This window comes from Dipteris shenzhenensis, chromosome 13 (genome assembly GCF_047967505.1).
Source record: "Dipteris shenzhenensis isolate YYH24624 ecotype China chromosome 13, Dip_SZ_1.0, whole genome shotgun sequence".
Lineage (NCBI taxonomy): Eukaryota > Viridiplantae > Streptophyta > Polypodiopsida > Gleicheniales > Dipteridaceae > Dipteris > Dipteris shenzhenensis.
This window is the reverse complement of record NC_141608.1, coordinates 54,792,923-54,820,590: the sequence shown is the minus strand read 5'-3', so window position 1 is coordinate 54,820,590 and position 27,668 is coordinate 54,792,923. Positions and strand designations below refer to the sequence as shown.

At 43.3% G+C, this 27,668-nt stretch overlaps 1 protein-coding gene and 1 pseudogene across 1 annotated transcript; one reads left to right on the top strand and one right to left on the bottom strand.

Annotated features, from left to right (window-relative positions):
• Positions 1-940: 940 nt before the first annotated feature.
• LOC147895601 (uncharacterized) lies at positions 941-21,480 on the top strand. The gene is made up of 4 exons (XM_087383481.1): positions 941-1,006; positions 1,611-1,752; positions 20,393-20,913; positions 21,454-21,480. Exons 1-4 carry the CDS (start codon positions 941-943, stop codon positions 21,478-21,480), a joined length of 756 nt encoding a protein of 251 aa, XP_087239607.1.
• A 4,119-nt stretch (positions 21,481-25,599) lies between these two features.
• Positions 25,600-27,200, bottom strand: LOC147895600 (uncharacterized; annotated as a pseudogene).
• Positions 27,201-27,668: the final 468 nt, after the last annotated feature.

Below are 27,668 nucleotides of genomic sequence, written 5' to 3'. Positions count from 1 at the left end.
TGGAAGAAGAGGTAGGTGTGGTCGGCTCCTGGGGGTGGGGGTGTGATGTGGAAGTGAGTGATCTATGAGGCTAAAGCAGGAGATCCATTAATATAGTCAACAACACTCACTCCTCCTCCATGTGGGAAGCATGTGAAAGCGCAAGATGTAGGCCATCTGTCTAGCCCATTATAGATGACCATATCATGTATGCGTTTGAGATCCAAGAGAGCCTGTCCATATGTTGTGATAGGGGCTCGACTATCGGTCAAGGAGCGGGGGAAGCGTGAGTCCTCTACGTCCACCTTAGGTAACAAGACCGGATCTAAATGGAAATCCAGGAGGAATGTCTAATGTGTACTTGTCCTCGCGTTGAAGTCCCTAACAAGGAGGACCACTCGTGTCTGGAAAACTCCACAATGTCTAGGTACAATATGGCGTAGGGGGATGTCTCTGTATCCTCGTGTAGCATCTATGCGAAGTGTGATGGTCTTGGGGGGGAAGTAGCAGGCGGCAATAAAACGATCATGTGCAGGGGGGCATCGGAGACAAAGCCAGAGGAAGTGAGCTTTTGTACTGCGTCTGACCACAAAGATCAGACTAATATGGGATGATCTGAAGAGGATCGCAACTCCTCCTGAGCCTTGAACACCTCCAGTGTCTTTGGTCTCCTCACGGAATGCTGAATCCCGAATGTAACCACTAATCGGGGGAAGTGGGTCCTCAGGGCTCTGGTGTGTCTCTGTGTAGAAAACTATGTCTTGTCTAGTGTATGACTCTGAGAAATTCTTTGGGTCTGACCATAGGGTACCATTATAGTTCCATATGGTGCATGCCATGGTACGTGGTGTTGAGTCTAAGTCTCATAGACCATGTCTCCCTATTATTGGGGGGGGGACTTGCTATTGTTTTTGGTGGGGCTCTGCTGTGGGGTCCAACCAGCAGGCAGCCATCGTGGACGATGGCCCACTTCCCCTCTGGTGGGCTGCAACTCGCTGCTGGAGAAGGGTACATCGCTCGTCCACTTGTAACGCTGTAAGGTCCTCGTCCATGAATATGGTAGGGTGGTCCCATAGGGTGGCACGCTGTTGGAGCACTGTAAGTCGGGCCTGGGTGTCTTTGAATCTGATAATCAAAGGCTGTGGGCGCATGGGGTCCCGCCCCATGTGCCATGCATGCTCAATCCTCTGAGAGAGAGAGAGAGAGAGAGAGAGAGAGAGAGAGATGTCAAATCACGATACCTACAAAGGGTGGGGTGGCAACTTAGGTCCTTCATTACAAATTGTCTATTTCAAGTTTTGATGCTTTTCTAATATACCCAATTTCGGAGTTAAAACTTAAAAGGTTTCAAACGCATTGAAACAATTGTGTAGGTATGCTTGGAATTAAAATTTTTTGTTTTATCTTTGATATTTTTATTGATTTTCGTGTAAGACCAAGTTTGTTAGTGTCAAGAGTTATGTTTCATGGTTCTTTAATGTTCAACATTTGAAGATGAAATTTAACAGAAAACCTGTAAACTGTTTAAATGGGGATGTGTCGTGGTAAACAATGGTTTTAAAGCAGATTTCTTTTGTATTTCATGGACTTTACTTGCACAATTTGATTGTATAATTTTGCATTGAATGCAGATTGGTGACTGTTGCATGCTATACCTTCTATCATATGCGGATATTTTCCATCCACTTTCAAACAAGTGCTACATGCAGGTTGCTGGTACTTCAGTACTGGATTCTGTACATGGTCGAAATCTAAGGCCATGTTTGCGTACAGGTGGAATCATCTTTAGCTGAAGAGGATATGAAATTGTATGTTGAATGTTAGCTTGTATTGCATCATGAAACATAAAAGCTACGGTATTCCAAAGAAGAGGCATGCAAAAACGTAGCGTAGGAATGGTATCTAGCTTAATCATTCCTATATGTTAAAAAACTAAGAAGCTAAATGTTAGCTTGGAGAGTTTGTGCATGAGTTTGTTGGTCCATTAAGACATTTTTTTTCATTTAATAATGAAAAGAAACTTGAGAGAACGTTTGTCATGTATTTGCTGAGCACAAATAAGATCAAGAAAACTGTTCTAAGGAATTGCATATTTGTTTATGATTTAGTCAAAGTGTTGGCTTTCGCCAAGTGCAACAGTTGGGGAGAAGCCAACTGCGTGTACAACCAGAGAGTATACAAATATGTTAAATTACTGTAACTGAAACATTTTTATATGATGAGTTCAGCATGTGTAGGAGCTTGAAAAAGGAAGGGCCAAAAAAGTCTATAAGATAGAAAGAAGTCATATAAAAAAACATGATAGGGTGTTTGAAAATGGGCCACAGTGCCCATCATAAAAAGGATAGAAACATAAAAAATAGTGAAACTGATGCAAGAGCCACATGTGAGATATATGTATATCTGTCTATCTGAGCCATGTACGAGGTTGTGAGCTGAAAACATTGAGTGGCTCCTTTGGAACAATCTCCATGTCAAATTAGCGAGGGGCAGTTGGTGGTGCTATAGTAGACGGTGGCAAAAAGCTGGTAATGGGAAACTGGTGGGGATCAGTGTGTGTGTTCTACTATGGTCTCATGGATGTAGCTTGGAATCATATGATGTGTGAGCAAAACAAACCCAAAACATGTATATCTTGTGCAAAACTGAGTGCAGTTTGAATATGTAATTGATTTCCGTTGCTCTTAGTGATTGCTGAAATAAATGTTAATGTGTAGGAGACAGAAAGTAGAGAGAGTGTTAAAAAGTTCATGGAGGCAGTGCAATGAACTTTTTAGAAGAGGGGTTTAATGCACCCTGTGACATGCAGTGAGGTGTCATGTGGGCTGTTACTGGACACCTGTGTGTCAATAGGAGCTTGATTTGAAGTAGTATGTGTCAATTCTAGACACCTGGTGTACATGCGATGATGTGTCAGGTCAAGAAGCTTCTAGAGTAGGTGCCTGTTTTGTGCTTAAGGGAGCTCATTTGTGATTATCCTGGGGAGAGATAGAGCAAGCAATGAAGCAGAGAAGCTGTAGATGCTGAGGAAGCTGGCCAGAGAGCCGATTGCACGTGCTTGGTGAGCAGATTTTGAGCTGGGAGAGTTGGAATCGCTGAAAAGAGGCAGTGGATAGTAAGTAGAGGTCAGGAACGAGCATTTGCTATGAAGAACTGTTGCAAAACTATGCCGGGAAGTGAAGAAGACCTGGGCGACCTCTTTTTTGCCGGAAACAGGAGCCAAAGGCAGGAAGAGGTGGGCAACCTCAAGAACATGAGGATTTTTGAGCCAAAACAAGATGAAAAGCTAGGCGACCTGAAAATTGGGTGTTTTGTTAGTGGAAATTGATTGTATGTAGAGCATGGAGCAGGGCGACCTCATGAATGAGTTTTCGGGGAAGAGTTTTTGCAATTTGACAATGCTGCAAGGATAGGCGACCACACCTTTGCTGATTTTTGTGTTAGGAAATGCTGTTTGGAGTAGGTGACCTCAAGAAGAGACAGTGGGATTTATTGGATCAGGAGACAGAGTATGCTTTCCATGCCTGAGAGGCCTTTTGGACACAATTTAGTGGAATAGTCAATAAGCAATTCTTCTCTACTCTTGGACCCGGACATGGAAGAGAGAGGGTTTCCCTACTCATTGACTCACATGGTGACTTCTAGATAGATCCGGATGTTGTGTTGGATATTGCTATAGAGTTTTATGCTTCTCTTTTGACAGCATATGCTTCTTCTTAGGTCACGGCTAATGCCAAAGATTGTATTTGGCAGTGCATTCTAGTGTTACTAGACCTAGTTCAACAGGGACTATCTAATACACCTTTCATGAACACACAAGTTTTCGGATGCTCTTTTTGCTCTTTATAAGGGCAAGTTGCCCTGGTCTGGATGGGCTCTCCCCATCCTTCTTTATTTATATTTGGGATACAATTGGTGATGATGTTACCTCAACCTTGTAGAGTATTTGGGACACGTGTTATGCCATATTCCCTTTCAGAGGGTCTTATTCATCTCATTCTCAAAGGGGGGTGGTAGGGACTTTATTTTGCAGTGGAGGCCTATCACTCTTTAGGGCACTTGTTACAAGATTTTGGTCAAAGCAATCAGTTTGGAGTTGCATTGCTTTTCAATCTCCTCTCTTTGTATGACATGACTTACTTGCTTCGATGATACTTGCTTATGCTTACTTTCTATGAAACCGGTCTTTTGTTTTATGCCATCCCACATCTAGGCATGTTGCCTCTCAGTCCCATGTTTTGTCAATTTTATTGTGTTGTAATATGACCTGCAATGTTTCTCCCAAATGTCCCTTGATCGCCCAATGAGCGCATACCCAAACATTACTTGTGATATCCTTTTCTCAGTCTTTCTTCATATCGGGCCTTCTATTCTCCTATTAATCAATGCGGTCTACCTTTTGGTTCCATGCTAATTATGAGGTTATAGGGTGTCATCCATTCGAAGGATTAAAATGTTGAAATATGTAAACTCATGTATGGCATATGTATGGGAACACATCATTAGCATGTAGTCATGTGTGTGCATAGGACTAGAAGTGTTCTAGTAGAGTGTGCTTGTGATTGAGCTAAGCAATGTGTGGTGTGGTGTGATGAGAGAATCATCGAGTGATTGTAAGAGCTTGGGTTCCCATGTCTGAGGTGATTTATGATGTCAAGTGACTTGTATCTCTTGCCTTTATATTGGGCTTCTCTCATAAATAAAGTAATTGTGTTTCTTCTTCAAATGCTTCAATCGCTCCATTGATTGATCTTGCCTCACATTTTTTTACATGGCATCAGAGCATGAGGATCTTCCACCCTCACCATTTGACTCTCCTTGAGCTAACAAGAGCCATGTCATCATCTTCTCCATCTCCTTCTTCATCTTCCTTATTCTGCCCTCTTTTCTCTTGAAACCTTGTAGATCATATTTGCCTCACCCTCTCGATTTGTTGACAAATTTCATCTTAGCAGTAGCTGGACAATGATATGAGGTCATTTGTATTTGTCTTCTTTAATCGTCTATGATATTTGAAAATATACGAGAGTATATCTCAAGATGCATGAAGAATTTGAGGTTTGTGTCTTAACAAAAGTTGTAAAGGACATTGAGAGTTACAAATTGTTGCAATTCGAGGTCTCTATGGAAAGTTATCACATCTGCAAGTCAAGCTGTTTTGTGCTTTGTCTCCCAGGGAGCAAAAAGGGCATTCCAGTCTTGCCAAACTCCTCTCCTTGCACCATGAACAATGATGTTCATTTGGTTCATGTTGTTCTCTCACACCTCTTTATTTTCCCTCAGAGTAATTCAATTCTTCATCTCTTGCTAGATCTTGAACATCACGCAGTCAACGAATTTCTTGTGCTACTTTGTTAAATATTTGTTCACTCTTTAAAATTTTTACATTCTGAACCTTGTATACTATTACAATGCCTTAAAGCAATGATGGACTAAGCTTTAGGTTCAAGGGCCAGGCATTCCACACTTTGTAGACAAGAATCAAGCTTAAACTCATGAAAAAAGGGCTGTGGAACATTGCCAATGGTAAAGAGAAGAAGCCATGGACTGCACAAGCTATTGATTGGGATGTCAAGGACGACAAGGCTCAAGATATCATTAGGTAGATCTTGATGACACCTACATTCTTCATGTTGATGGATGTGATTTGGCAAAGGATACATGGGAGCAACTCAACACTCTATTTGGGCTTAATCCCAAAGCTCGAAGCAAAATCATTCAATGCAACATGGCTTCCTAGCAAGCCTTGCCATCCTTTCTTTCGCCACTTAAAGACTTGCATTTACCTTTGGAGTTGATCGCTTGGTTGAAATCAACACTTCTCCCCAGCCTTTCCTTTTGGTTTAGGTTGGAAATATAGTCTCATTCCTCTCTTGCTTTGCATTTGAAGTATGAAAGGATTGTTGACACAACTTGCAAGCATTGATTGTAGAATTGATGAAGATATGTCTAATGGTGTGTCGCTCAAATCTCTTCTTAAAGAGTATGACAATGTTGTCACTACTCTCACCAATATGCTAGCTTCAAGATTGGTAGAGGTTGAAGCACTCTCCTTGAAGAAGAAAAGAAGATAAAGCCAAAGCAAGAGGCATCTTCAAGGGATGAAATGCTCTACCACAAATGTACAACGGAAAAGATGAGGTCAAGTTTCAAGACACAATGTTTGTGATTTTTCTCACAAGCCTGGAAACAGGGAGAGAGATTGTTTTCAAAGGAAGAAGGTAGAAAGAGCATAGATGATGAGCTGCACTGACAAAGCTGAAGATCAAGAGGAAGATGATGCAAATCAAGATCAAGAAGAAGAGCAACACTAGAATCTAAGCATGACTGTGAGGAAGAAGAGTGCTTCAAAAGCTCCTTGTACATCTTTTTATAATGGTAGATTGCTCGTAGAAGATGTATTCCCTTAGCATTTGCCTCTTCATGACAATGTAATCAACCCCCAGAAAACTCTTTGTATTCAGTCATGGCTAAGCCTCCGAGACCAAGTCTCCTAAACCTTCCGCACCTCTAAGCCACAAATAGTGAAGCTAAGATTGCCTCTCCTATCTTGAGGGAACAACCCATTGTGCGTTTGAGCTATTTCAAGGTGGACATGTCCTTGAGTTAGTCATGGATGACCAAGACACTTTATGCCTAAACTCTTTTGTATGTCATGAGTTTGAAGGGGGTGTTGAAATATGCAAACTCATGTATGGCATATGTATGGGAATACATCATTAGCATGTAGTCATGTGTGTGCTTGTGATTGAGCGAAGCAATGACGTAGCTAGTAATGCCACCTAGATTGATTGAGCGAATCTAGGGTGTGGTTGTGGCTGATTATATTACTTTGAAGACGAGAATACAAGATGGCCTTACAGCCGGTGGGCTGCTGTCACAAAATGGGGTGTTGAAATATGCAAACTCATGTATGGCATATGTATGGGAATACATCATTAGCATGTAGTCATGTGTGTGCTTGTGATTGAGCGAAGCAATGACGTAGCTAGTAATGCCACCTAGATTGATTGAGCGAATCTAGGGTGTGGTTGTGGCTGATTATATTACTTTGAAGACGAGAATACAAGATGGCCTTACAGCCGGTGGGCTGCTGTCACAAAATGGATGTAGCCTTAGAGAAACTCAAAAAGAGATGTACAAGCCTCTCAGGGCGTAATTAGTTGGGTGTGGTTAAATAGCCACAGTGGGGCGAGTATCGCCACTGAAGACTTTGAGCGGTGTGCTGGAAAAAGAGCTCTTGATGATCCCAATGGCGAAAGAAACGACATCTCTTTTCCTTCCCTGCTTAGGAGTCACCTTGAATTTGATCCCACTGACCTTTGAGCGTGATCGTGCTTGAGGTGTCAGCTAGGATCTATGTCATAGATGGCACCTGGTCTCCTAGTATTTGCGAGCATCGAGAGGTCCAAGTGTGCCAGTCCATAATGCTCCCAGTGATCTCCCAAACTGGGTGTCGGGTCATTGCACCTGCGTTTATCTTTGTCAGCTACCAAGGGAAGCTCTCCATGTGTGGCCATGTACCCTAGGTAACAAGGAGAACCAAGTCCTGTGGCGAGAACTCGTAGGCTAGGTGATGCCCCAACTCTGTGCTGCACCAACAGAAGGCCCCCTGAGTGATCGGTCCTAGCTCAAGTGCAGCCTGTGCTAGGATCCCCATGGCTCCCTTCCACACTGCCTGGGTGTGTGTGCAATCCCAAAGGCAGTGCTTCAGGGGCTCCTCGTCCTGCTGATAGATCTGGCACCGCCCGTTCTATCCCATCTATCGTAGCTAACTCCCCATCAGTAGCAATTATGGGCCACCATCCAAAGAAAGTAGGATATTTTTCTCAGGCGCCAGCTTGCTTAGAGGGTCTTCCAAAAAGCACGAAGGAAGATAAGTGTGCATACCATTTGTGCGCCTGGATAGGTGGCCTGCGCTGCAAGGCCCCAAGCACACGCCTGCCAATGCCCGCGCTGCAGGAAAAGAATGGAATTGAGCTCTCCGAAAAATCGAGTGGTGGCTAGCGCCACTCCCCTGGATCCCACTCCACCTGTGCCATGGTGCAATCCTCCCATATCCAGAGTCTCCAATCCTGGGCTTGCTCCACTAGGGGGTCTATATGCCATTCTTTCCTGTGCAGCCCTACAACTCGAATGCGCTACTGGGAGAGAAGGGGATTAGTCAATGAAATCCCTTTGAAGACGGCTACCAATTGTGACCAAGAAAAAAAGTATCGAAGGGTCAGAAGTCTAACCAGTGACTACTAGTGGAATGCCTCTCGGTGTAAACTGTTCCAACCACCTCTCATCGCCCGAGAACCATTGACTGGTGATCGAGGGAATCATCCATCCTGCAAGAATAGCGGCGTCTATTTCCGCTCTTCGAGCCTGGGTCCCTCACGTCGTACCTGCTGCTGTTGTTAGCTCACCTGTGTCTAGCTGACTGAAGATGTCCCTCCAAACCCTAAGTGAATGTGCTGGTTCACGTGCCCAATCTACCCATGGGATGTGGGAACACTCACCATGCTACTGTCGTGTACCATTTGTCACCAAGCTGCTCTAGATAAGTGGCTGCTTGTCAATCTCCTTTTGGTAGCTAGGAGGTAACTGTGAGAGGCTATGCTGCAACCTCCTCTAGACAATGAGGAGGCTACGGAGAAACGGGGCGCGAGGTTGAGTCAACGGGGCTGACGTGAAGATCCACGTGGTAGAGGGCTACCAATCACCTCCTCTCTAAGGAGTGCAAGCACCGAGTCCATGTTGAAGCAAGAGCTTCCATGTTTGCCCTCGTGGGGTTAGTCCACATATAACCAACTTGCCTAGCAGGGCTTGACTCTGAAGCTCTGGGTCTCCGTCGGATGGAAGCTAGGAGAGATAGGAACTGTGTCGGCGTGGTATCCAACCCCACCTGGAAGCCTAGGTAGCGTGTTGTCTGGCCTCTAGGGATCCATCAAAACCCAAGGAAAATACCCCACTATGAGCTGGCTCCAGGATCTGTGAGAAAACCGACTGACTTGTGCTAGTTGATTTTCGCCCCTGTTGCTAGACAAAACAACTCTAAAGCCAGCCTCACTCTCTCCAGAGACTCTACATTGTCCTGAACATAAAGGGCCATGTCATCTGCATACACTCAGTCTCTAGAAGCTCTGTATCATTCGTGATAGGTAGGCGCATTCCTTGAAGTCCGATTGTGTGGGCTCGAAGGAAATGAGCCATGGCCTCTGCGAAGAAAAGGAAAAGATAGGGCGCTAGCAAACACCCCTATTGTACCGAGTGCTCGAGGGTGAGCCTCTTTCCCATCCGGCCTCCAGTGATGACTCGGCTGGAGGCCAACTTGTAGAGGGCTGCAATACTTCTGATCCACGCCTTTGGGAAATGGGTTTCCAATCCTAGATCCCTCAATGTCCAAGCCCACCCACAGTGCTCGACCTGGAACTAATGTGCCATGACCACAAACGTGCGCTGCAGGAGCGGAGCACTGATGGAGGTACTGACACCTCCACTCCTCCCTTGCTCATCGATCGAGGACTCCCAATAGGTGTGTGACCGTCGTGCGAGGACCTTACCGCACCTACTGGTCTGTGAGGTTGAAAGCTTGTGTTCTTGTAACAGGAACACTTCCACCTACCCAACTAAAGCCGGCTCCTGTCTCAAAATCATTTTTCTGGGACCATGGGTTCTAGAGGAATGGAACCCGTTGACGTTCCAAGAGATGATGCGTATACTCATGACGAGGACTGGTGGGCCACGAACAACTGTCTGCTCGCAGTCAATGGCGAAGCCGTCAATGGAAGTCTTGTATGCAAACAAAGGCGCTTCCATGAAGGTTTAGAGGGAGAGGCTAGATCATCCGTCCCATCCCCTAAAACAATAGTAGTGAGTCCCTTCATACCATGATGATAGGTTCTCTCTAGCCAGCTCAAAACCTCTGTCAGTGATATGCCGTAGAAGCTCGCTACCTCCAAGGCCCTCCAAGGATGGACCTCCGCAGGATAGATCCACTCTAGTGGTGGACAAACAATAATTATCAAGTGGAACCGCTTAACACTGTGGTGCCATCTCAAGCGGACATCCCCTTCCTACCACTTCTGCCAAAGTAGATCACCTGCTCTACTATCGATCCATCTCTGTACTTGCTCCTAGGACTGTGTGCGAATGGTCTTCCATATACTAGCATCAGTCCACTGCTTTGTCCCATCACTAGTGAGTGTGAAAGAATAGCTTAGGCCATCGTGGGGGGAGAGGGCGGACACCTTACTCTCCTTCTCCTTTCGGAAGAAGAAGATATTGACGTCCAGGCAGGCAGGAAATGAACCGATGCCGGCTACATCCAAGTAGTCCCACGGTCTTGCGTGGTAGAACTCCAGAGGTAAAGCTCTAGGGGCTAATTGTGGGAGTGGATGAAGAGGATCCTGACTGAGGGGTGCTGGCAACCTATGGGTCAGGGGGTGTGTTGGCTACGTGTGGTGGCTCCTGGCTCCCCTTCTCTGTCTGGATGCTAGCTATTGGTGTGGGTGATGCTGGTACTGTCTCTTGGGCCCCCGCCTCCTCTCAGACAGCAGGTGGTTGGGGTAGAGGGGGAGGAGCCATTGGAGGATGGGGAGGGGGGTTTGCTGTGGCATCTGACTGACCTTCTCCTTCCCCTTTCCGGATTGTTGCTACCTACTGTGGCCCACCTTTGCACTCTCAAGGGGGGTATCCGCTTGAGGTTGTTTGCCCTTTTTCTTCTTTTTTTGTCTTTTCTTTCTCCCTTCCACTTTTGTCCATCCTTCTTCCCTTGGTGGGGTAGTCGTATGGCGGGTGGAGTCTTGTGTTGCCGGTTAGGCTGAACTGGGGGCAGTGGAGGGCTCTGTCGTGGTGAAACGGGGACAAGATTGTTCCTGATGTCCAAAACCATGGCATCTCAAGGACTGGTCAGGAAGACCTGTGACTATAAGGTCGTGCACATGTAGACACCGGCCGTGAGTAGGAGCAACTTCAGGTCGATGGCAAGGAACTTGGCGGGGAGGTCGTGAGCAGGATGGCGGGGTGGGTGATGGAGTCTGCATGGCAGGGAGGTCATGAGCAGGATGATGCCGGGGTGGGTGATGAAGCTTGCACGGTGGGGAGGAGGCAAGGTAGACAGGGCAGGGGGGGAGGGAGGGAGCATGATCAGGAGCTGGAGTTCAGAAAAAGATGTGAGGGATGCTTATTGCATACATAATTTTCAGAAGATCACTCTTACTAAACACATTGGCTCCATGTAACGCATCAAGTAAATCGTCTATCCAAGCCATCATATACCTATGCTTAATGGTAATTTTATTTAGTCCTTTGTAATTGATATAGAGGCTAAAGGTATTATCTTTGTTTTTCTTTTAAATCACTAGCGGAGTGAAAGGTTAGAAACTGGGCTGAATGTGCCCCTGCTTGAGGTATTTCTCCAGTTGCCTATGCACCCCAGCTTCTTTTGTAAAACTTAGTTGGTATGGAGGCCTATTTACAGATTCTGCCCCTGGAACCAACTCAATCTTCTGCTCAACATTATGCTCTGGAGGTGAAGCATAAGGTAACTCCTTCCTAACACAATCAGAGAACTCCTTTGCTATCTTATTTGCCAACTCGGCCATTTTCCCATCTTGGAAACCATCAGTGCTAGTCAATGCCTTGCTAATCGGCTCTACCGACACATGAGCATAAAAACTCATTCGGAGTCTTCTGGACTTCCATAGCTGAGACCAATGTTCCTTGAGGTAAACCCTTTTCACCTCTAAGCACATAATCTTTCCCGACCATCTTTAATCAGTAAATGTGTGGCTTAAAATCAATGGTTGGATTTTTCCAATAATGCCAAGCCATTCTTAGGGCTATATCTACGTGAGCAACCCTGGCGAGCTCAAAATCCACCTTCTCTGCAGAGTCTTGTAGTTCCAACTGGATAATCCTATGGTCCCATACTTTAATTGAACTTCCATCTTCCATCTGGATTGTATACATATAGCCAGATGATTGGTTTTTAGCTTTAGTCTCTTTACCAGTTTTGAGTTAAATACATTGTGCATTGACATTGAGTCAAACAACACAATGACATCATGACCGGCCACTTGCCCTTTCATCTTAATTAACTCGGGCCTAGTAAAGATTGTATATCTTGTCGTTTTGCGGGCTAAAAAAGAATGTGATTAGATGCACTCTTAACTAATTTAGTAATAGATACACTCAATATTTAAGTATTGACCTTTTCCTTCTCTCCTTGCCTTTTCTTTATGTTTTGGGGATAGAGAAGATTTCGACCAAGCCCGGTCTGCCATTGGAGTGACTTCGCACTTCACCCCACGGGTTGTACTTCGCTTTCCAGAATCCCCAATCGATTTCCCTTGGTTCCACCACTTGGCTACGGGCCATTTGACCTAGAAATCCATTTCTTCTGAAACACAGTCTTCTTTGAAACTCATACTGAGTTCCTGATTGCACAGACCCACTTGGTTTGCCTCTTGCATCCTTGTTGTTTAGGGCCATTGCTATCGCTTCATCCAACAAGCTTGCATACTTAGCCCGAACTTCCATTTTTATTTGGTCATATTGATTCCATGAGTAAAATCCTTGACTTGAACTAACTGAGGGAGAGGGTTTGTTATTTTCATGACACATTCCTTAAACTTGTTAGTGTATTCAACTATTGATGGGTTTCTATGATGAAGATTTGAGTATCCATCCCAAGCTGGGGATTCTTCATCAAGAGAAAGGACATGCTTTTCAATTCAAGGGGGTTTGTTATTTTCATGACACATTCCTTAAACTTGTCAGTGTATTCAGCTATTGACAGGTTTCTGTGACAAAGATTTCAGTATCAATCCCAAGCTGGAGATTCTTTGTCAGGAGGACGAAAATGCTTTCTATATTCAGCTTTGAACCCTTCCTAGGTGGTAGCAACAACTTTGTCCTCCTTGATTTCACAAATGCTGAATGATTCTTCCCATTTGTGTAACCTGGTCTATATCACATCAATACTACACTCAACCATCCTAATAGAATACTTCTCTGGACTATAATTAGCAATGTTTGGAATTTTAAGTTTAACTGGCTCAAGCGTGTGAACACTTGGCTCAGGATCTGATGGAGCCTTTCCTTTCCCCTGTTTGGACTTTGAGGACATCACATCATGCGTCATTTTGCACAAGTTCTCTTGACCTGCATTAGCCTAAACTTACTGATTTATCAGCTGATTTAAAGCATCTTAGAGAAGCCCAATACTATCAGCCAACGATGGATCCACAGGCTGTATAAAAACCTGGTCCTTATCCCTTGAGTCCAGCAAATAGTTTTGTTCTTTTTCATCCATTTCAGCAAGTCTCTTTTTTCTTTTCTGATTTCCTGTTTCTTTTAAAATTTCCTACAAGCAAACTGAAATTTACAAATAAAAATTTGACAAAACTATTTTCCCATGCCAATGATTCTTGATCATGATTGTCGTTCCAGTTCCAGTTGGTATGATTGTTCAAGAGACCCAAACGATTGTCAGATTTCAAATGAAAACCTACCAGTCGAGCCTTTTTCTCCAATGAGCAGGAAACCCACGATCACATAAATCTCCCGACTTGTCAAATCTAGTTGTCACCAAGCAACTTCCGACTATTTTCCGGAAGACATACTGGCTGGAATGAGTGCAAGGCCCAAGCTACAATAATTTCTTTCTCTCCCCTCTTTCCCACTGCACACTATTGACACTCACGAAGTAGGAAGGGAATTGTGAAGGGAAACAAATGTAAGGCTCATCCACTTTGTGGGAGTGCTGAGAGGCACAGATGCAATACAAACATCTAAGTGTGTTCATCAACATGCTCCAAGATTGTGACTAATTCCACAACTAGTCTCCCCAAAATTGCCAACCCAATAAGCCCTAACACCAAAATGTTCCGACCCAATAAACTGCAGCAAACCAAATTGTATATAAGTTCGTCAAAAACCAAATAGAACTGAAGATTTCACTTCAAGGGGAATCACAGGTGCTAGCACAAATATGTTCCACCCAACCAACCCTTGTTGTAGCAAGCTCCAATGACAATACATAAGACGAAGTGCATGCATGCTACACACAGAGCCCACATATCCCTAGATGGATCTAGCATGCCACATGTCATCACTTTAGGGCACCACCTAAATGCACCACTTTTACCCCCTAGGCATTTTGCACTAGGCCCCTTAGCCTTAGATCCACCTAGTCTTGTGTCATGACACCCTCACCAAGGACCTTGACATTGATTCCTTTAACCATTTACAATAAATATAATACAAAAGTTGGTTCTCTAAAGGAAAATGTCTACGGATCCTTCCAAGGTCATGTTACCCCAGCTTGAGCGTATTAAAACATCCCTGTTTAGCCAATTGAATTTTACGTAACACAAGGAGCAAGAAGCTTTAATATTCTTGAGGAACTCCTAGTAATAGTAGGGTGGTTAATTTGGAGCATGAGTTGACAAGAATGTACATGTTGAGAACAAATGATTCCAACCCATCGCTATTTTAATACTACGTTCTCAGCTGTGCAGAGATTTATTTCTGTAGGGGTTGCATTACGCAACCTGTGTTATTGCATGTGTTTTGTGTAAGGGATTGTTAGCATGTCTATCTTTTTGTATTCTTGCAATAGATCCAACTCATGAGGCAGATAGCAAGACAGCTTTGCAGGTAAAGCAGATTTAACTTGCAAGGTGGTAAACGATCTGAGGTCAGGAAAGTAAGGTTCCATGTACAAATTGTGATATAATTTATGAGGCATGGAAGAATTTTAATTTGTTCTGGTGACACCTTGAAGTTAAAATGATGTTTCTCCCCATGCTGAGCATTTTGTCTCTAGGGGAAAGACCAGTGCTGCTGGATGCCTCTTTACTTTTGTAGTTTATTTCCAATATAAACAAAGAGTATTTTTGCACCAGAAAAGAGAGTATTTTTCTGTGCCCCAGCAAAGACATTGCTTACTGTAAAAACCAGAATAGCTAAGTTAGTTCTTTAAAGAATACTTTCTATATGTGCAATGCACTATATAGTGTGGGTGTTGAAAATGCTGGTAATGGCACAAACTCTCAAAACATGTGCTAGTCAGAAAAAATGATGCATGAACTTTACCAGTGTATATGTTGTGTTCGATGGTTGTATGCGCATAGTACAAGTGTGAGAGTTAAAATAATGATGTCAATCTAATGTGTAAGGGGGAAGCAATAAATGAAGGGTAGAACAATAAATGTGTACCAATTTATAAGGTACAAAGAGTGGTATGAATAAATGAGGCCTAACCTTAGGCCAACATATGTATGTATACAAATTTCAGTTTGCATGGAAGTTAATTCTCTCCTTCTTCTCAACGTGTCACTTCGCTTCTCTCCCTCTCTCCCTCTTGGATCTCATTTTCAGCAACCTTCCTCGCACTTTATCATGGTATCAGAGCAGGGAGAGTGCATGACAGTTGGATAGAAGCGTTCCCCTCGTGATTACGCATGTGAAAGTTCAAAGAAGATTCCAAAAAGTGGAAGAAATCAGTAAATGGATCTGAACCATCTCGAAATTAGGGTTTCAGACTTGTTTTTGACCCCAAAAGTGGAATCAGCCCCAAGAAGGTGAGAAAGTAATCAGCCCTATCATGGCGAGAAAATGCCCAAGTTTGATGGGTAGAAACGCCATACAAGTGTCGAAGAATGAAGCCCTTGACTCCAAGGAAAGAATGCAGCAGCCCGCAAGGTTTGATTAAAGATCAAGCAAAAGACAAGCACATAAGAAAAGGGGCAGCCCTATGGCAAGTGAAGCCACGAAGAGAGGACAGCCCATATGTGTTTGAAAGACATGTCAATGAATGAAGAAAAAGACCAGTCAAGATCAGTGAATGCCATGAAGGCATGAAAGTGATCAAGATTTGCAGCCCAAAAGACCAGCCAAAGACCTCTAAAATTGAGGAGTTGAAGACCCCAAAGTAGTAAGGTATCCGCTGCGTGTTTGAAGTGAATTTTGGGGTAATTATTCTAATTTGTTGCTTGCTGTAATTCAGTCAAAATGGTGGACAGCAAGGTTGATTTTGTGCTCCCAGAAAGTGGGAAACTTGATGGCAAAAACTATCCAATTTGGAAGTTTAAAATAAAAAATCTCTTGAAGTTAAAAGACTTGTGGGAGATTGTGGAAGGCAAAGATGAAAGGCCTTATGTAATGAAGCCAGTAACGGTGCCAGATATGACACCTCAAGAGAAAAGGGCTGAGGATGAAAGGTATGTAGCTGAACTTGAAGTTCAAGCAGCATTTGATAAAAGAGCTCAAAAAGCTCTTTGTTATATCAACATGAATGTGAAGGACAGCATCATTCCTCAAATAAGTGGTGCTGCAACTCCAAATGAAGCATGGACAATCCTTCAAACTTTGTTTGAATCAGTAAATACAACAAGGTTATTGTTCCTTAAACAAAAGTTGCATGCTTTTAAGAAGGAACCAAATGAGCAAATCACTGCCTATTTGACTCGTTTGAAAGATATCACTGACCAATTGCTTTCAGTGGATGAAGTGGTGATAGATGTGGATATGGTAAGCATTGCCATGAATGGACTTACTATGAATGAAAGCAATTCACCATGGCAACAATTGGTGACTTCCCTAATGGTGAGGGAGACCACTCCTACCTTTGAGGAGTTGAGTGCTCTCTTGCTACAAGAAGAGTTAAGAAGACAAGGAAGCGGGACGAAGAGTTCCAAGAACAAGGATGAGGCATTCACCGTGAGAGGTAGACCATGGCGTGGCCGTGGAAGAGGTGGATGGAATCGAAATAATGAAAGGCAAAATCAGGGCAGCCACCAAGAAGGAGGAGATTCGAACTCCGCCTATCAAGAAAGAAATCAATTTATCCCTCGTGGAAGAGGAGGATATAGGGGCAACCTTCGTGGAAGAGGACGCAGCTCTTACACTTCAAGAAGAGGCCCGTGTTATTATTGTGGGAAGGATGGTCATGTGGAAAGTGAATGTCAAATAAAACAGCATGCACAACAATCTAGAGGGAGAGCCAGAGGCTTCTCAAATTGGCAAAGGCAAAATAGAAATAATTTTGTGGGAGAAGGTAATCAAAATGATGAAAGAAATTATAATAATGAGTTTTTGTTGATGGCTGGTCATACAAATCAGTCGGGTGCCACGGCACACATGACGGGCAATGGTGATTGGTTCTCTCAATATATTGATGAAAAAGGCAGTAACAAAGTGGTTTTGGGTGATGATTCAACTCAAACCATTCAAGGATACGGCGACATACCTATCAAGCTTGAAAATGGTGAGATTGGTACTCTTAAAAATGTAACAGAGGAGGTGAGTTTATGTCAAATGAATTTGATTTGTTATGCAATGAAAGTGGTATGTTTCATCAACTTACTACAGCCTATAGTCCTCAACAAAATGGAGTAGCGGAAAGAAAGAACCGCACTATGGTGGAAGGAGCAAGATGTATGCTCAAAGACTCAGGATTGGGATGCAAGTTTTGGGCAGAGGCTGTCCACATAGCCATGTATTTGCAAAATAGGTCTCCAACAAAAGCGCTTGATGGTATGACTCCTGAGGAAGTCTTTTATGGTATTAAACCAAGTGTGTCTCATCTTCGTGTGTTTGGATGCTTGGCATATGCTCATGTGCACAAGCAAAATAGGCAGAAATTGGATGATAAATCAATCAAGTGTATTTTTATTGGATATGCAACATGTTCAAAGGCTTACAAACTTTATGACCCTGTTAGTAAAAAGGTTATAATCACACGAGATGTTTTGTTTGATGAGACAAAAACCAGCGCTGATTTTCATTTGGAAGAAGAAGAAGTAGATCCTCTCATTTTCTTTGAAGTTGATGAGGAGACCAGAGACATAAAGGATGAAGGATTCAACGCAGCTCAAAACAGGCCAGCAAGTATTCATGAAGGTATTCTGCCTCAAGATATGCATGAAACAGTCCCAAACATTCCAAATGAAGTTCCTATTGATGGTGGTGATACAGACAATGCACAAGGTATGAAGAAATTGCCAAAATGGTACATTAAAACTATTGAAGATAGTAGTATTTTGGAGCAGGCTGACAGTAATAATGATGGGCTGAGGAGATCACAAAGAATTAAGGACAAAGGTATGTTACATTTCAACTTTGCTTTGATGGCAAAAGTGTTTTCTAATGATGAACCCACTTCATTTTTTGAAGCAATTAAAAACAGCAAATGGAAAGAAGCAATGGAAGAAGAATACAATTCTATTATGAAGAATAATACATGGACTCTTGTTGAGTTACCTCATGGGAAGCAGGCCATTGGTACTAAGTGGGTTTACAGGATCAAATATAAGGCAGATGGCACCTTGGACAAGTACAAGGCAAGGCTGGTCGCAAAAGGCTATGTGCAACAAGAAGGGATTGATTATGAGGAGACATTTGCTCCAGTTGCAAAAATGACAACCGTAAGAGTGGTTTTGGCAGTAGCTACTCATCATGGGTGGCCAGTTGCACAAATGGATGTCAAGTCTGCCTTTCTCAACGGCATTCTTGAAGAGGAGGTATATGTGCAACAACCTCAAGGTTTTGAAATCAAAGGTAAAGAGAAGCTTGTATGTAAGCTTAAGAAGGCGCTTTATGGCTCGAAGCAAGCTCCCAGGGCGTGGTACTCAAGGATTGATGAGTATCTTACAAAGAATGGCTTCATGAGGAGTAAGAATGACTCCAATCTCTATGTTTTCTATGAAAATACAGATTTATTGCTGATCATTGTTTATGTGGATGATTTGGTAATCACAGGAAGCCGTACATCATTAATTGAGCACATAAAGAAGTGCTTGTCAATGGAATTCGACATGAAGGATTTGGGACAGCTTCATTACTGTCTTGGTATTGAAGTGTGGAGGCAAGAAAATAGTATGTTTCTTACCCAATCCAAGTATGTTAAGGATGGACTTGAAAAGTTTGAAATGGCTGATTCAAAAGTAATTCATACTCCCATGGAATTGAATGAGAAGTTAACCTCACATGTAGAAGAAAAGAAAGTGGATGGTACAGGTTACAGGAAACTGGTTGGCAGTCTTATTTATGCCACTATCACGAGGCCGGATATTTCATATGCAGTAAGTGCCCTAAGTCAATATATGGCAGATCCAAAAGTGAGCCACATGAAGGCAGCCAAGCGGTTGTTGAGATATATGAAGGGTACTTATAATTATGGTCTCGAATTTGTTGCATCTTGTGATCTATTGCTGGCTGGTTATTGTGATTCAGATTGGGCCAGCAGTGTTGATGACAGAAGATCTACCACAGGATATTGTTTTTCACTTGGCTCTGGAGTTATTTCATGGAAAAGTAAGAAGCAACCTACAGTTGCTTTATCATCTACAGAAGCTGAGTATATTGCAGCAAAAAGTGCTGTTTGTGAAGCAGTATGGTTAAGAAGTTTATTGGTTGAAATACATGAAGTACAGGCAGGTGCAACAATAATTTATTGTGATAATCAAAGCTGTATTCAGATTGCAAAGAATCCAGTATTCCATGGAAGGACAAAGCATATTGAAATCCATTATCATTATGTTCGTGAGAAGGTGCAAGCAAAGGAAATAGAGCTGGTTTATTGCTCTACTGAAGATCAAGCAGCAGACATGCTTACTAAAGCATTGTCTCGAGATAAGTTTGAAAAATTCAGAAACATGATGAATGTAAAAGAGAATAGATTGATCATTAAGGGGGAGTGTGAGAGTTAAAATAATGATGTCAATCTAATGTGTAAGGGGGCAGCAATAAATGAAGGGTAGAACAATAAATGTGTACCAATTTATAAGGTACAATGAGTGGTATGAATAAATGAGGCCTAACCTTAGGCCAACATATGTATGTATACAAATTTCAGTTTGCATGGAAGTTAATTCTCTCCTTCTTCTCAACGTGTCACTTCGCTTCTCTCCCTCTCTCCCTCTTGGATCTCATTTTCAGCAACCTTCCTCGCACTTTATCAACAAGAAGGATGCATATTAAAGTGCTCGAATCAAAATTCCATTCTGATTCACATATATTTGAAAAAACTTTTTGGGTTATGTTCGTTAATTGTGGCCTTCCCCCTACGTGCTAGCCCATAATATGGCCGAGTCTTCCCTGCATCTCTATTGCTTTGAGGGAGAAGCTCACTACAATGACCTTTGTGTAATATGTATGTTTTTGCTTGTGTATGAGTATAGATTGATAGAAGTGCTGAACTCACTATTGAGCACTGATGACACTCGTAGGCATGCCATTGGTTCTGGTCCCCACTCTACATGATGGAGTTGGTGGTTTACTGAACTTTTTATGTGATAAGTTTGAGCATGTTCCCTAACTCATCCATGTTGTATATATATGCATTCCTTTGGAATAGCTACATGAAAATTTAAGAATTAGTCTCTATATGCTGCCTAAATGATTGTGCTTATGCCTGCAGGAGTCAGAAATGGGAATTTGCAATCCAAAAGGCACGTTGAAACTCCAAGCAGGAATATCGAAAAAAAAGGGGAACCACAGGATAATTGTAAGGAACTTGGTGATGGTGATGAGAAGTCCAGGGATGTACGTTGTGGAGGAAGCATCAGCTTTTTTGAGACCTCATTTCAAAACAAGGTACTTAATCATTCAAGAAAGCGTTGCAGGCATTTCAGTTGGCAGCGACGCAAGGCTCGGAAGCTGCAGACCGAACAAGATATGCTGAAATCAGAACAGAGTCTTCCAATGTCAGTTGGAAATCATGAGAACATGGTACTCATGCAATGTTCAAATGTCAGCTTGGAAGCTGCCTCAAAAGTGGAAAATACAAAGTTGATGGCTGCAAAATTATTCCAGATGGACAATGGCTGCAAAATTAGGAAAGGAGCTTCGGATTTAGAAATGTCATTGAATGTCCATGCATGTACTCAAGACGACACAAAAAATCACATCATCACACAAACTAATGCAAAATTTGAATTGGTGAGTTTGAAAAGTGACTCTGAACTCTTCAAATTTTCGAAAGTACAAGTAGTTTTTACTAAAATTGGGTTTTTTCAAAGAAAAGACTTCTATTAAGCATTAAAGTAACACTAAGAACAAGCTTAATGGAAAAGTACATCATGCGAGGTAGTAAACAACAAATACCCTAACAAGGCCAAATACACTCCTATAAAAGAAGTAGAGAAAGTCCAAGGTTAAGGCTGAAGAACCCTCTAAAGACTTTGTGTATATGTATCTCCAAGTATGCCATGCTGATATGCTCGTTAGAATCTCCAATGAGGTATCCATAGAGGAATGCACAAGTAGTAGGTCTATAAGGAAGGCCATAGACGTTCTCTAGAAAGCATGACTCAACCAAGCCTCGTTGTACCGAAAGAGCACAAGAAGAGTCATGTCTCTCGTAAAAGACTAAGTCCTTGTCACAACCCAAAAAAAGGATGGAGGAACAAAATTTTGTACGTAATGTCACCAGTCACAAAACAAACTGAACATTGAGTGTTGATTCTGATTCAACCACAGGAGGACAGGGATGGCACAAAAGAATAACTGCCTAGCCAATCTTTGGTCCAACAAGCTTCCATGAATACCTATGTGAGAAATGCTTGCATGCTGAATACCAAAGCCCACAATTCCCTAGATGGATCTAGATTGTTGTGTGTCATCATAATGAGGCCTCTTATTAAATGTATTATTTTACCCCTCTCTTGGGATACCATTTTTATTAATTTGCCCCTTGGCACATTTAATGCATTTAATGCCCCTAGCCTTAGACCCATCTAGTCATGTGCCATTTTCACCCTCACCAAGGACTTTGATAATTATAATTTTTTACAATTCACTTGAAGCACAATAAATAATACAAAAGTCGGTCCTCTAAAGGAAAATGTCCACCAACCCTTTCGAGGTCATGTTACCTTAGTTTGAGCATAACATTCCTTCTCTCTTAAGGCATGAGCGTCCTCGATGATGAACTATGAGAACGCTCTCTACATGTGGTACACGGATTATCAAGTAGCTTCTGATAGAGGCTGTCCATGCCATGCAACCAACACCATGGGTATCTCTTGACTCCGAACTTGCATCGTTCCTTGGTCCAAAATCCTTATTGGTTTGTGCCTTGCATTGTCCTCTATCTCGTAAAATAAAACAACACCCTCAATTAGTGAGGCACTTGGGTAAAGAACATTTTAAGACGAGAAACATGAAGCATGGGATGCATCCTACACCCTTGTGGCAATTCCAGCTTATAGGCCACCTCGTCTATCCTCTTTAGGAGCAAGGAAGGAAAGGAAGAAAGAAAAAAAGAAAGTTTATTAAAGTCTACGGGAGACCATAAAAGGCCTATGAGACTAAAGTGAATCCAATACAATGCACTAGGTGGGTGTGGTCTCAAAACGGACCCACAATCCCGCAGCATAAGATAATTGAAAAAAAAACAAGTAATATCACGAAGGATAGAACTATCCATGTACATCCATAAAATCTATAAAACTATAAAAATATATCCATACATAGCTAGATATCACTCCTGTAGATCACAAAAGGTCAACTCGTCCACTCTCGATGCGTAGTCGATGTGAGGAGACCCTAAACTAACCAAGAGAAATCCGAAGTGCATGACGCAAATGTAGCTGTATGTGTCTTGGTGGAATGATGAATCCCTCTAGTGAGATGTGGAGACAATGTGTGCGGTAAAACTCGAGGTTCACTGGAAGCTCAGGGGGGGCCAACCATGTCCAAAAAATGTGGAGCTATAGTAGATCCTCACGGATGATGTGGTTGACCTCCTGATCAGTGGGGGAGGCACAAGTAGATGGTGCATCGAGGCTGTACTGGAAGGGGGGTAAGAGGTCCATGTTGAGGCCTAAATGTGAGAACCACCTGCAAACCCGGCTATACCAACCCCTCTGGTCTCCCTCAGAAAATAGAGCCATAGAGGAGGATAATGCCAGCCAGGGTAATCGGAGACAACCATCAGATGACGAGCCATACTCTTGGATCGTGTGAAGGTATGTGATAATTTGGAGGCATCATCAAGCTATAAAGGTGAGGCACCAAACTCAGCTTGGATAATCTGATGAGGAACATATGGTTTGCTACGAATCATCTGAGCAAACAAGAGTATCTGAAAGTGAGGCATATCCTTTGCTAAGGCGGGCCTGCATAGCTGGACGCATAGTGAAAATAGGACCTGAAAAAAGAACAATCTCTACCGGATCTCCATCGAGGAAGAACTGCTCCTTGTGCATAGTGGCCCGTGACGTATTGAAGATCATAACCTTGGTTTTCCCAAGGTTGACCTTCAAATCATGGGTGTCACAAAAGCTCTGAAGCGCATCTAGGTGCTGCTGAAGGCCTGTGGCTGAAGATGAGAATAAAACGTCATCATCAGTGTATAAGAGGATCTAGATGGTAGCCTCTGGAAGAGAGCAGCCTACATTACCTAGTGTCCGGATAGTAGTCTCGAGCTCATCAATGTAGAGGCCAAACAAGGTCAGTGATAGAGGACAACCTTGTTTGACCTCTATGGTACTCATAATCTCCTCTATCCAATTGGAGCCAATGTGGACACGTCTTGTCACCCTCTCATATAAAGCCACTACAACCCATATAACCTCCTGTCCATAACCCAAATCCTGGAGTCATCTGATGAGGCGGAGGCATGGTACTGTGTTAAATGCTTTGGGGAAGTCCACAAAGCAACAATAGACTCTCTGTCTCCTGTGTCTAGCCTCCTCAATGATGCCTTGGAGTGTAAGGATATGGTCATATGTCAAGTGATCCATCCTGAAACGTGCCTATCTAGTACCTCGTAATCTCAATGTCTTTGCAACGGCACTGACCTCTCTGCAGTGAAGTTGAATGGGGAAGTGAGAGAAAGCCACGGAAGGCAGGGAGAGATAGAGATGGAATAGGGGAGGGGGATAGAAAGGACTGGACCGGAAGTATAGAGGTGATGAAGGAAGCAAGGAGATGTAGATTAGATGTCAAATCATTAGTTGCCTTACAATCGTTTTGGGGTTGACTTATATAGTCCCCCACATTTCCCACATTTCCCCTACTATTTTCCCATCTATTTCCCACATAAAATCCATGCTTTTCCCACCTTCATTACAGCCATCCCTACCCAAAGAATTTTGCCCTCAAAATTTCCATGAGGCTACCTTGAATGAGAAAAATACAGCAGAAACTGATCAGCTCTATAGGAGATATGGGTAGTCTTGCACAATGCTCTCAGGTTGCCAAGAATTCTCATCTTCAGATAAACCTTTCCATTTGATGAGGTATTCTGTGTAGGCTTTGTTCCTGAGCACGTGATCTCTGAAACCTTTGATTTGCTTCGGCACATAAATTATGTGCCCCTCTTCATCCATAGGAGGCAACTCAGGAAGAATCTGGACATGTTGTTCGACATGTGGTTTCAGCAAGGATACATGGAAAACATTATGGATCTTGGAGGTACTGGGTAGTTCCAACTGATATGCCACCTCCCCAACTTTGCGGATGATTTTGTAGGGGCCATAATACCTGTCGGCAAGCTTGGTGTTGGTACTACCTTTCAGTGAGGCATATCGAGTCTTATGGAGACGTAAATGCACATAATCCCCGTTTTCAAAAGATAAGTACCTCCTTTGTTCGTCCGCATACTTCTTCTGCTTGGCTTGGGCATCTTGCATATTCTTCTTAGCCAACCGCAGAAGTGCATCCATACTCTCCAAATCATTTCTTGCTTGCTGATTTTTCACAGCCAAGTCTGCAACCCTGGAAGGCATTCCCACTTTGCATCCATACATAGCCTCGAATGGACTCATGCCAATAGAGAGGTGTTTGGTGCTGTTGTAACAAAATTCATCCAATGCTAACCATTTGTCCCAAGACTTCTGTGTGTCATGACAGTAATGCCTTAAATACTCCTCCAACCATTTGTTCACCCTCTCTGATTGTCCATCTGTTTGGGGATGATAAGCAATACTAGGCGCAAGGGAAGTACCACCTGTAGTGAATATAGCTAGCTGCCTTGCTGAAATGACCTGCAATTTCTGATTCACAATGCCCTGCAATGTAACAGTTCTACCCTTGTGGCAAAACTCAAGAGATAAGGCTTTCAAATCCATACTGATTTTCCCCAATGATTGCAGCCAATCACAACCCAGGACAGCATCTATGGGCCCCATATCCAATGCCAGAAGATCACCTGCAAACTCATAATCATCAGAGAACTTGATCTTGGCATCCTGGCAACAATGTCTGCTGATCATATGCTGTCCATTCGCTATCTCCACTTTCAGACCATGGTCTATCTCTGTAGCAACCAATCCTACTCTTTGCAATGTCCTGCAATTAATGAAACTATGAGTGCTACCACTGTCTACCAATACATGAACAAATCTGCCATTAATCATTCCTTTCAACCTGATTGTGTCAGCACTTTTGGCACCCATCAAGGCATGTAGTGAGATGGTATACAGTGTAGATTGGGCATCCCAATAAATCTGTTCATCATCCACAGGAACATTACCATTCACATCACTTCTGACATGGAAAGGCATTGTAAGTTGATGCTCCAACCTAGAGAGTGTTGGCTTACGGCCTTTCCTGCCATATGTAGGCTGAGTATCAGTCTCATGCATCACACGAGTGGTTTGCTCAGTAGCCCCACCCGGGTCAAAGGGAAATGCAGTCCCCTTTGTGGCTTCCGTGTCAGGAGATTCTTCAGCATCATGATCTCCTGTCAATTCCTCATGAGAGACATCATGGGGGTCTGCTACATCAGCCACTTCATCATCATCTGATAAGTCAATTATCATGCTGAGTTTGGCTGAGCTGACATGCTTCATCTTGCATACATCACGATGCTCAGGTGTCCATTTCTCTCCACACCTAAAGCATAAATTTGCCTTCTTCCTACTATTCATTATGGCCCTGGAATGTTGTTTAATTTCTGATTTGTCAAAACCAGCAGTGGGTTTGACACCTGTCTTTGCATCCATGGGCCTGTATGGCCTTGCATATGGCATTTTACTCCCAGTAACCGTTGGATATCGTGGAAAGGGGGCAGCTGCTGATTTCTTATCAATCCAATCAGCAAACTTTGTCTTCCTGTCAGCCTCATAAGCAGTACCATAGGAGCTACCTGACACATGCTTGTACTTGCCAGCATATTTTGGCTCAAACACCTCAGCAAGCTGGGCTGCTCGCTCAATGGTTTGAGGATTATGAGCTCTCACATCAGCAGCTAGAGAGGGACTTAAGCCTTGTATAAAACGCAGCAACTTCCCCTTCTCAGAAATGTCCTGTACAAACAAAGAAAGTCTCCAAAAACGCTGCAAGTATTCCTGGACCGTACCTGTCTGTGATAGTGCATAAAAATCAGCACGGTACTGTTCAAGGATCAAGGCCGAGACGAAGGTCGTGACCATAAGCTCCTTGAACTGTTTCCATGTGGTAGGCTTCTGAGGTGACTCTCGCATGTAACGCCACCATGTATGTGCATAATCCTATAAATGCATGCCAGCAAAAATGATCCTCTCCTCATCATTCTTAGGGTAGAAGCGGAAATAATCTTCCAGCTTCGTGAGCCACTCCTCCAACTCATTGGGAGAGCGAGTGTCACCCTTAAACTTGTGCACAGAGATTTTATCTTTCACATCTTTGGCTGCGTTATTCCTGTAGTGACTACCAGCATATCTAGCATCCTCACGCTTGAAACTCACATACTGTGAAAAGGGCATCTCATCACGAACATCCTTAGGCAAGGCCCTGTATGAATGTAAGGCATCTGAAAGCATATCATCCATGTTTGCATGCTGCCCAATTCCATTATCATGCTGGTTAGGAGAGCCACTCCCCTGATGCATAAAGTGCGTCTAACTGAAGGCATTACCTCCCTGATACGGAGGCTGAGTCTGACTAAATGTATTAACAGGAGGTGTCATCGAAGCATGCAATCCCTGCTAAGTCTGCCTGCCATAAACATCTCGGTGGGTGGGTGGCATAGAAAAAGGCTGAGAAGAGGACTGGCCCCTCTCCCAACTGCCCTGAAACCCAACACCCAATCTAGGCATGCTCGCCGAGGGCGGAAATGTGCCAATGGGCCGGCCCAAAATGGACGGCTCAGCCAATGAAATATGCGAGCCAAATGGAGGCCTGGAATCAATAAAAGAAGTGCTCGGCGGCACGGGCAAGGCATCACTTGAATCAACATAATCCCCATGCTGGGGTGCATGCATAGAACCAGCATCATAAGTGCGACGGCCATCAGCCATAAATCCCCTGCGCAAGTAAGGAAAATCACCCTGGCTATTCGACTGATCCCCGTGCTGGGGTGCGGCCTGCTTACCCTTATCATGCATACTGATGGCAGTAGTGATCTGCCGTCCAATGTTCTGATCCATCTGGGTGATAGCTGTATCAAGCATAGCCATAGCAGTGGTAATGGAGAGAATGCTCGAAATGAGCCACAAAGGTGGCTGAGAAGGGCCCAGAACAGGGCTGTAGGAGTGCCCTAAAGAGGAGGGTTTTTTTTTCTTTTTGGGTGTCAGTCCTAGGGCTGTTAGGACTGCTAGGACTGTCCTAACCTATCTAGGACAGTTAGGACAGGACTAGGACAGTTAAGACGGAACTAACTTAACTAGTCCACTACTATAACTAGCCAACTAACCCAACAGGCTAATTAACCAGACTAGTGTTTGGTAAAAAAAATAAATACATGAATAAATAAACTAAGGCTAAGA

Coding starts and splice junctions, on each gene's coding strand:
- LOC147895601 (XM_087383481.1), top strand. CDS start 941: ATGGCCCACTTCCCCTCTGGTGGGCTGCAACTCGCTGCTGGAGAAGGG. Junction 1,007..1,610: donor GGTACATCGCTCGTCCACTT/GTAACGCTGTAA, acceptor CATTGAATGCAG/ATTGGTGACTGTTGCATGCT. Junction 1,753..20,392: donor AAGGCCATGTTTGCGTACAG/GTGGAATCATCT, acceptor TTATGCCTGCAG/GAGTCAGAAATGGGAATTTG.